The sequence below is a fragment of the Cherax quadricarinatus genome, chromosome 68 (assembly GCF_038502225.1).
Source record: "Cherax quadricarinatus isolate ZL_2023a chromosome 68, ASM3850222v1, whole genome shotgun sequence".
Taxonomy (NCBI): domain Eukaryota; kingdom Metazoa; phylum Arthropoda; class Malacostraca; order Decapoda; family Parastacidae; genus Cherax; species Cherax quadricarinatus.
Window position 1 is genome coordinate 18,346,283 of NC_091359.1, and position 10,859 is coordinate 18,357,141.

A 10,859-nucleotide genomic window follows, 5' to 3' on the forward strand; every position below is an offset into this window, starting at 1 on the left:
TATTATTATTATTATTATTATTATTATTATTATTGTTGTTATTATAATTATTATTATTATTATTATTATTATTATTATTATTATTATTATTATTATTATTATTATTATTATTATTATTATTATTATCATAGCTGGCAGCTTCAGCACACCATCTCTTCTTCAAGTCATTTTAACTCTTATCATTCTCTTTCAGGAAATACTTCTTAATATATTTCCCGCACAGTTTTTCCTAATAAAAAATTAAGGTCTTTTATTTGTTTAAAGAGAAGAGGAGGGGCCTTGATGCTGGTCGAGAACTCTTGCTCCAGAGCTGAAGCTACCCTCTCACTTCTCGGCACAAGCAAGATTACCTTGATTCCCCGTGCGCTGTATGACCCCCTGTGAGATTAGCGCTTCACCATCAATAATACTGTAACTCTAGCAACAATTTTGTTTGTGAAATTCGGGACCTGAGTCATAGGAGCAGTGTTGACGAAGAGACTTGAGTCGTAAGAGCAGTGTTGACGAAGAGACTTGAGTCGTAAGAGCAGTGTTGACGAAGAGACTTGAGTCGTAAGAGCAGTGTTGATGAAGACACCTGAGTCATAAAATCAGTGTTGACGAAGATACCTGAGTCATAAGAACAGTGTTGACGAAGATACCTGAGTCATAAGAGCAGTGTTGACGAAGATACCTGAGTCATAAAAACAGTGTTGGCGAAGATACCTGAGTCATAAGAACAGTGTTGACGAAGATACCTGAGTCATAAGAGCAGTTTTGACGAAGATACCTGAGTCATAAAAACAGTGTTGACGAAGATACCTGAGTCATAAGAACAGTGTTGACGAAGATACCTGAGTCATAAGAACAGTGTTGACGAAGATACCTGAGTCATAAGAACAGTGCTGACGAAGACACCCGAGTTTTATACTTGCTACTTAGGAAAAAGAAACTTATTTCCAACAAACTTTTATTTCATATTTATATTCGCGACAGTTTATGGTCTTCCTCCTTTACATGGTTCGTTATTTTAGCTGCACAGACATTAATAATGTGCGGTCTCATAAAGTGTTTTAATACAAATATATTATTCTTAGCACCAACGATGGTTGTAATATGCTACAAAGGGTCATGACCTGGCTGTGGTTAGGTCATAGCAGAGTAGAGGAATCATTCAGCAGAAGCAGCCTCCAGTGGGGGCACAGGACAGGTCAAACCAGGTCAGGACGGGGTAAGAGGAGCCTTGTATATGTAGAAATAATACCATAGAAGCCATAAAGACGGTCTTATTTTCTTATGTTTGTCGGCGACGAAGAATACCGTTTATGGAGAGTTTGTTGGCGCTGGTGAAGTGCCGGTGGAGGGCGATGGAGCGCCAGAGCCACCAGCCGGGAGAGTGCAGAGTCGTCCCCAAAAGTGCCACTATATCCACCACTGTTGACATGACCATCTGTATCACCTCGCGAGGTTGCTAGATCAGACTCCTCCTCCTCCTCCTCATTGGACTCCTGCATCAGCGAAGCCAGGACGGAGGATAGAGACTCCGAAGGGTCCTTATAGAAGAGAGGATCAGGTGCAGAACCATCCAGGGTGCGGGAGAGTGAACGTAGAACCTGTGAGAGATGAGAGTCCCTGGTGGAGCTTACTCCAGGCTTCAATAGGCCTTGTAGCCCTAAGTAGTCAGCCTCGGTCATGCTGGTGCTGCTGCAAAGATAAAAGTGCATATCAGTCTTAAAGTCATTATTTAACTGGGAAGAAGAATACAAGTCACATAACTGTAATGATCATCCCAGTCACGTGTTCTAGGCACTCTCAGAACTTCTGTCAAATATATCAGTGCCTTTGCATAACCTCTGTTATGTATCTTAATGTTTCATCATAACCTCAACAATGCATCTTAATGTTTCATCATAACCTCAACAATGTATCTTAATGTCTCATCATAACCTCAACAATGTATCTTAATGTCTCATCATAACCTCAACAATGTATCTTAATGTCTCATCATAACCTTCAGAGTGTCATGCTACTGCAGTGTCCACTGATGGTTCTAAATCTCCGGTGGTGTCAAATATGCTGCTGTTTTACCTGTACGAGTTATCAGGTCATTTATTAGAATCGGCTAGTATTTTCACAGAAGAATTATACGCTACTCTCGCTGCTATCATACGCGTTACGACTATGTCCGCCTAGTTATTCGTAGTTGTTCCGGAGTACCAGAGTAAGTTGCAGGCTATTAAAGAAGTTGTATTTTGTTGGGCCTCTGGACATGCCGAAGTTCAAGATAATGAACATATAGATTCAGTCGTTCAGTCAGCTATTCAGGATTTCCCGATTTCCTAATGAGAAATAGTCCATATTTGGACTATTTTTCTGTTCTCACTATCTCCTCAACCACGTTGGTCCGTGTTGGACCACAGCTAATATTTTATCTATCAAACTACGTTTAGTATTCTGGCCATCTTCTTCCTACAGTTGTCGGGTTTAGGAGACATTAAATTGGATGAGGTTCGCCAGTACTGTCCCAGCTCGGGTCTTGTCCAGTTGGTGACCCGGCGTTTGGGAGACAGTACTCCCACTATTACATACTGATACCACATGAACAAACGACCGGCACATCGTTGTGAGGACTATCAGGTCACACTGTCCGTTCAACATGTCTTAATAGGTAAAAATGCCACAGTAATATAGTAAATTCTTGTATAACTTTAAGTCTGTTAGGGCGGGACTTACCTGTGAGCCAGAGAGTCGCTCCGCCGGCGGCGCTGGAAGTTGAAACAACAGGCACGGAAGTTGCGGGTGCCACAGGCTGACTGGCATTCAGAGCCACATGATGCACAAGACACCTCGCTGCTGCTCCACGCCCGTGTACCACCCACCACCACCGCCCACGCTGTCAAGGGAAAAAAAGAAAATCATTAGGCCTAAAGCTAAGAAATATGTATACTATTGACACATGCTGGAATAGCCCAACTTACAAGATTATGCCCATGAATACCTGGGTATATACGTATGAATTCTATGCATACAAGCATACAAACTGTGTAAAATATGTATGTGTATGTGTACGGATTTGATAATGCTTTGAACGGTGAGTACATGCTCGTGCGCGCGCATGTACTCATCGATTTATATTTGTGGATGTCGAGTTACCAGATTTAATGTTCCCTGGCCTTGTGGGACGTATTATACCTACTCTTCAAACTGTGTATTAAGTTTGCTTCTACCACTTCATCATGTAGGTCATACCAAATTTACTTACAACATTCAGACTGAATAAGTATTTCCTCTTGTAGATGAATGGTTCACAGAACCGACACGTTGATAAATTAGACACATGTGCATCTCTAGGGTATCTGTATTAAGGAAACGTTTTGCCACACAATGGCTTCATCAGTCCATACACAGGAGAAACTTGAAGAACAGGAGGAGAATGAGGTAATCAGTCCCTCAACCTTGAGTCGATGTGGTCAGTCCATCAATCTTGAATAGAATACGGCATATGAGCGGAGAAGCAGCTTATAAACCGTAGGCAGGAGAGGTGCAGCAGTCATAGGTGGTGTCACATTTGTTCAATGTGGAAGTAGGTCGTGCCCAAGGGTTAGGCAAGCGAAGAATTCCCAAGTATTAAGATCCCAAGAAGTTGCAGTGTCTGACAGGATTGTAGATGTCTAATTTATCAACGTGTCGGTTCTGTGAACTATTCATCTACAATCCTGTCAGACACTGCAACTTCTTGGGATCTTAATACTTGGGAATTCTTCGCTTGCCTAATTCTTGGGCACGACCTACTTCCACATTGAACAAATGTGACACCACCTACGACTGCTGCACCTCTCCTGCCTACGGTTTATAAGCTACTCCGCTCATATGCCGTATTCTATTCAAGATTGATGGACTGACCACATCGACTCAAGGTTGAGGGACTGATTACCTCATTCTCCTCCTGTTCTTCAAGTTTCTCCTGTGTATGGACTGATGAAGCCACTGTGTGGCGAAACGTTTCCTTAATAAAGATACCCTAGAGATGCACATGTGTCTAATTTATCAAGTATTTCCTCTCCTGTGTCTCTACTTTCATGATCCTTCGCCCATGTGTGTGTGTGTGTGTGTATGTACAAATGTATATATATATGTATATGTGTGAGTGAGTGTACTCACCTCTTCGTTGCAGGGGTCGATTCATAACCCTGTCTCTTCACTGATCGCTACTAGGTCCTCTCTCTCCCTGCTCCATGAGCTTTATCATACCTCGTCTTAAAACTATGTATGGTTCCTGCCTCCACTACATCACTTGCCAGACTATTCCATTTCCTGACAACTCTATGACTGAAGAAATACTTCCTAACATCCCTCTGATTCATCTGGGTCTTCAACTTCAAATTGTGACCCCTTGTTTCTGTGTCTCATCTCTGGAACATCCTGTCTCTGTCCACCCTGTCAATTCCTCCCAGTATTTTGTATGCCGTTATCATGTCTCCCCTAACCCTCTTGTCCCCCAGTGTCGTCAGGCCGATTTCCCTTAACCTTTCTTCACAGGACATTCCTCTTAGCTCTGGAACTAGTCTCGTTGCAAACCTTTGCACTTTCTCTAATTTCTTGACGTACTTGACCAGGTGTGTGTGTGTGTGTGTGTTTGTATGTGTATATGTGTGCGCGCGCGAATCACAACTAAGAGGAATGCAACAAAAGTAGTTGAAAGGAGTCGACAGAGATAAAAAAAACAGACTGAATTAAGAGGACCAGGATCAAGAGGACACAGGTGGAAGCTGAAGAGTCAGGTGAGCCATTGGGCAGTGCTACAGAATGCGGGACCAGGAGCCCGCACTTGATAAAGCACGTCAAGAAACTAGAGAAAGTACAAAGGTTTGCGACAAGGTTAGTTCCAGAGCTAAGGGGAATGTCCTATGAAGAAAGATTAAGGGAAATCTGCCTGACGACACTGGAGGACAGGAGGGTCAGGGGAGACATGATAACGACATATAAAATACTGCGTGGAATAGACAAGGTGGACAAAGACAGGATGTTCCAGGGAGGGGACACAGAAACAAGAGGCCACAATTGGAAGTTGAAGACACAAATGAGTCAGAGAGATAGTAGGAAGTATTTCTTCAGTCATAGAGTTGTAAGGCAGTGGAATAGCCTAGAAAATGACGTAGTGGAGGCAGGAACCATACACAGTTTTAAGACGAGGTTTGATAAAGCTCATGGAGCGGGGAGAGAGAGGGCCTAGTAGCAACCGGTGAAGAGGCGGGGCCAGGAGCTAGGACTCGACCCCTGCAACCACAAATAGGTGAGTATAAATAGGTGAGTACACACAACAGGCCTAGTGTCTAATCGACATGTGCCTAGGACAAAATGGTAACTAACACACACACGCACGCACGCACACTCACACACGCGGTGACAAAGACAGGATGTTCCAGAGATGGGACACAGCAACAAGGGGACACAGTTGGAAGTTGAAGACACAGATGAATCACAGGGATGTTAGGAAGTATTTCTTCAGCCACAGAGTAGTCAGGAAGTGGAATAGTTTGGGAAGCGATGTAGTGGAGGCAGGATCCATACATAGCTTTAAGCAGAGGTATGATAAAACTCATGATTCAGGGAGAGTGACCTAGTAGCGACCAGTGAAGAGGCGGGGACAGGAGCTTGGACTCGACCCCTAAAACCTCAACTAGGTGAGTACAACTAGGTGAGTGCAGGAGCGCGCGGAGAAAAAGAGATACATTCCGCCCTCACACAGGTGACCATGCAATCCATTTGAGCTGGCCAGGCAGGACGCAAAGGGATCACCTCCATATAATCAAATTGTTTGGGGGTTACCAGAGACACACACACACCCAAAACCTCTTTTACGAGAGGTTTTGGGAAATCGACCTGACAACGCTGGAGGACAGAGGGGACATGACAACGAAATATAAAATGCCGAGAGGAATTGACAAGGTGGATAGGGATAGGATGTTCCAGAGATGGGATATAGCAACAATTGGTCACAATTAGAAGCTGAAGACTTAGATGTGTCACAGGGATGTTAGGAAGTATTTCTTCAGCCATAGAGTTGTAAGGAAGTGGAATAGTCAGGGAAGTGATGTAGTGGAGGCAAGTTCCATACGCAGATTTAAGAAGAGGTATGATAAAGCTCATGGAGCAGGGAGAGAGTGGATCTGGTAGCGACCAGTGAAGAGGCGGGGCCAGGAGCTATGAATCGACCCTTTCAACCACAATTAGGTGAGTACAGTTAGATGAGTACACACACACACACATAGACAAGGTGGACAGAGACAAGATGTTCCAGAGATGGGACACAGAAACAAGGGGTCACAATTAGAAGCTGAAGACTCAGATGAGTCAAAGGGATGTTAGGAAGCATTTCTTTAGCTACAGAGTTGTTAGGAAGTGGAATAGTCTGGCAAGCGATGTACCGGAGGCAGGAACTATGTATAGTTTTAAGACGAGGTATGATAAAGCTCATGGAGCAAGGAGAGGGAGGACCCAATAGCGGTCAGTGAAGAGGCGGGGCCAGGAGCTGAATCTCGACCCATGCAACCACAATTAGGTGAATTAGGTGAGTACACACACATACACACAGAAAGGGATCTGGACAAGCTGCATGCCTGGTCCAACACTGCCTCCTGAATTTTAATACCCACCAACTGCAAAGTCAAGAAGCCTGGGAAAGGTCAAAGAAGACCGCAGACGGAGTACATACTAGCGAGGCCAAAGGCTGCAAACCTCACTCAAGGTAAAGGATCTTAGGGTGAGTGTCATACTGAGCATATCTCCTGAGGCGCACATCAACCAAATAACTGCTGTAGCATATGGGCGCCTGACAAACCTAAGAATAGCATTTCGACACTTGAATAAGGAGTCAGTCAAAACAATACACTGTGTATGCCAAGCCTATATATTCTAGTATGCAGCACCAGTATGGAACCAACACCTGGTCAAACACATTAAGAAATTAGACAAAGCGCAAAGGTTTGCGACAAGACTAGTCCCAAAGCTAAGGGGTATGTCCTATGAGGAGAGGTTAAGCGAATCAACCTGACGATACTGGAGGGCAGGAAGGATAGTGGGGACATGATAACGACACAAAATACTGAGAGGAATTGACAAGGTGGATAGTGACAGAATGCTTCAGAGATGGTATGTTGACAATTCAAAAGAGTCACAGGGATATAATGAAGTATTTCTTCAGTCTTAGAGTTGTCAGGAAGTGGAACAATCTGGAGGGTGATGTAGTGGAGGCAGGATCCATACATACCTTTAAGAAGAGGTACCATAAAGCTTTTGGAGCAGGAAGAAAGTGGACCTAGTAACGACTAGCGAAGAGGCTGGGCCAAAAGCTACGAATCGACCCCTGCAACCATAATTAGGCGAGTACACACACACACACACACACACACACACACACACACACACACACACACACACACACACACACACACACACACACACACACACACACACACACACATTGAAACAGGGGATAGGTTCAAACAGATTATAAACAAATTAAACAAGAATAACACAGGAGAGAGACAAAGTAATAAATTACTTAGATGAGGTAATGTCAAGAAGGTTAGATCTAAGATCCAGGGATCGCTAGGTTAGCTTTGAGGATCGGTGGCTTAGATCTAAGGGTTGCTGAGTTAGATCCAGGGGTTAAGATAGGCCCAAGAGATTGTAAGTTAATATAATAGAGTTAGCTTCAATCTAAAAGTCGCTAAGTTAGATATAAGGATCGTTAAGTTACAGTAGATATAAAGGTAGATAACCTAGAATTAAGGGTCGTTAACTTAGATCAAAGGGATATTATATTAGAATTTAAAGGCAGTGATCAGCTCTAAGACACTAAGTCAGCTGTAACTTTTACACCAGATGGAGAAATGTGTTCTGAATGAGGCAACATTCCTGGGAGACTGCTGATAATTCATAGAAAAATACTAAGGAAGCTGTATAAACATACTTTACATGTATTCTCCAGGTATACTCCAGGTATAGGTATTCTCCAGGTATACTCCAGGTATAGGTATTCTCCAGGTATACTCCAGGTATAGGTATTCTCCAGGTATACTCCAGGTATAGGTATTCTCCAGGTATACTCCAGGTATAGGTATTCTCCAGGTATACATAAAATAATAAATATCCATTGTTAATAAAAGATTTTGCACCACAAACATGAAAATAAAACAGGAAAAAATCTAAATACTTCCTACATAATATATATATGCAGAACAAGCCACGAGGAAATGGAAATTTTTAGCACAAGATCTTTCACATTCTCATGCGTCGTCAGGAGCTATGCAATGTTGCAAGACTAACAACAGTTAGCGGGAGGAATATTTTGAGGGAAGGCAGAAGCGTAAAGCACCGGACCGTGTGACAGTAACGACACACCAGAGTATGACATATCTTGTGCAATAGATTTCTATCCCCTCGTGGCTTGTTAAGCATTGTTAAGCTCTCCTGTTTGCTAATATATATATATATATATATATATATATATATTCTTTTCCCTGAGGATGAGGGTCCCTATAACAGTTTTAGAGGTGGTACCTCCCTATATATTTTATATATATATATATATATATATATATATATATATATATATATATATATATATATATATATATATATATATATATATATAATTAAGAGGCGCGTCAGCTCCCCTGTCTTCTAATATCATGTTTATTTTTCCCCTGTAATTTACATTGTACATAATTACTATCACATTTGGTTTGTCTGTTTCGTAAGGTGAAGTCCAGGATCTTTACTTAATTCATGATATAACTTAACAAATATTTGAGGACAATTGTGTTGCAGAGGTCTGAGTTGCAACACAATTGTCTTCGTCGGCTGATAGGGAAGAAAAAGGAGGCGTGATGGTCAATGATTTTAGGTGAAGAAAATGCTGAAAAAAATAGGCAGATTTTTTATCACTATTAACAGGAAGACGAAATCACTGACAAATATGTTATTAATAGGAAGGAAGAAAGGAAGGAAGGAAGTTATGTGATTTCAAGAGTGAATGCTGGATATATCGCAGCAATCGGAGGGAAAATAACAGCAAACCAGGAAAAAATCCATCTCGGCTGACAAACAAAACTAAAAGTGCGAGATTCAACTCTCTATCAGCTAAATCTCTGATTTTACCAAGAAAATGCTCTGTAAAAAGCCCATCTAAACTCGAATCAGCGAAATTAATGAAACGTAAGGTCTGGCAGCCTTCCAGACCCCCAACAATAGAGGGAATTACATCAGCACTGTGTAAACTTATCAAGTGTTAAGAGGAACCACTGAGAATGATGTACGTGGTTGAGCGAAGCATTTAACTTTATGTTCTATGTAATATTACTGTAGAAATATGTGAATGAGAACACGAGGGTTATTAGCTGGTTTATAAATCGAGGGGACATTAAGCTGAACCCTCAGTGAGGTGGGATTTAAGAACAAGGTTCTGAACGCTGATCCTATTCACCTAACAGTAAACAGGTACCAAATGGTTCACTATGCTAGTGCGCATCGTATCTTAGTGGTGGAACTAACGAAAGCAGTGGAAATGAGCCATACTGCTTGTCTTTCAAGAGTTATCCTGGGTTAACCCTCTTGGGTTATTGTCAGTTAAGTATTCTTTGTTTATAGGACTTGCACTCGAGGACAGCTTTATCAAGTTATAATAACTCGATAAAATTATCCTGAGAGACATTATAAGAAAAAAATCTTATGCAGTTGTATGTGCCTCTCATCCTGGGCTCGCTGCCTCTGTCACCTGCTGAGGCTTGTACACAATCACAATCCTACTCTAACTGGCAGTAATATGACGTGGATGTGACGGATGTTACTGTATCTACCTGACTGACGACATGATGTATTTAACTAAGTTTACTTACCAAGAAATATAGAAAGGTAATGCATATCTTTCAGCTGGAACACGAATCCTACAACTGAGCTGGATTTATACTAGACGTTGACACCTGTCTCTCCTGCTGCCTCTACCAACACATCTTGGAGTCTGGGACTGGTGGCGTGGTCTGGCCTGGGTGGGCCTCTGAGGTCTGCGTCTTGACAAGAAGGACTGGGACCTATTTTGAGCGCAACTCTCTTTTAAGGCCTGATCCGCGCACCTCCCGCCCGCTGATTGGCTGATGACTCCATCCCGAGGGTCATGGCGACTTTGCATATTTTTCCCTGACATTTTTAGGAAAATATTGGCATATTGTGATCTTAAATGAAATATATTTAGGCTCGATTATTTGTTTAATTCCTGCATAACCAAAATAAATAATGTATTTAAAAATATAACTAATTTTGGTATTTTTATTTTTTTTTTCCTGTCAACTTTTCAGCCAATCATAGTCGAATGTTCTGATGACGTCATTGAGGCAAGAGCCAATCAGAGCCAGGAGGTACAATGGTCTCTGTTTACCTGGTGCAGAAGAACTCAGTCGTTCAGCAAGACTCAAAAAACAACCTTCAGTGCCGTCCTCTGGGTTATTCAGTCCACATGAAGACTATCTGCGGCTTCCCCAAGGACGTGGAGAGGTGCCTCCTGCACAAATATGCTAATTGTTTGTCACAGCAGATATTGATAACCTTTTACAAAGCTGTGGGTGGTACAGCCGAATAAGGCAAGCGAAAATTTGTGTTTGCAATAATTTCGCAAAAATTATTATGAACTTAACCAAAAAAATATATTTCATTGTGTTTGTTTATTATTAAATAATTGTAAACTTATCTAAAATATGTATAGTTGGATTAGGCTAAATAAAATTACGCTTGTTATAATAAGGTTAATTAAGTAAGCTTTTTGAGGTTCTTTTGGTACAGAATATATACCAATATATATATCTTAATATATATATATATAT

At 41.7% G+C, this 10,859-nt stretch overlaps 1 protein-coding gene across 1 annotated transcript; it reads right to left on the reverse strand.

Annotated features, from left to right (window-relative positions):
- Positions 1 to 960: 960 nt before the first annotated feature.
- Trissin (trissin) lies at positions 961 to 10,047 on the reverse strand. The gene is made up of 3 exons (XM_053789431.2): positions 9,882 to 10,047; positions 2,713 to 2,872; positions 961 to 1,683 (listed from the first exon to the last, which is right to left on the reverse strand). Exons 1-3 carry the CDS (start codon positions 9,904 to 9,906, stop codon positions 1,266 to 1,268), a joined length of 603 nt encoding a protein of 200 aa, XP_053645406.1. The 5' UTR covers positions 9,907 to 10,047; the 3' UTR covers positions 961 to 1,265.
- Between the last annotated feature and the right edge of the window lie 812 nt (positions 10,048 to 10,859).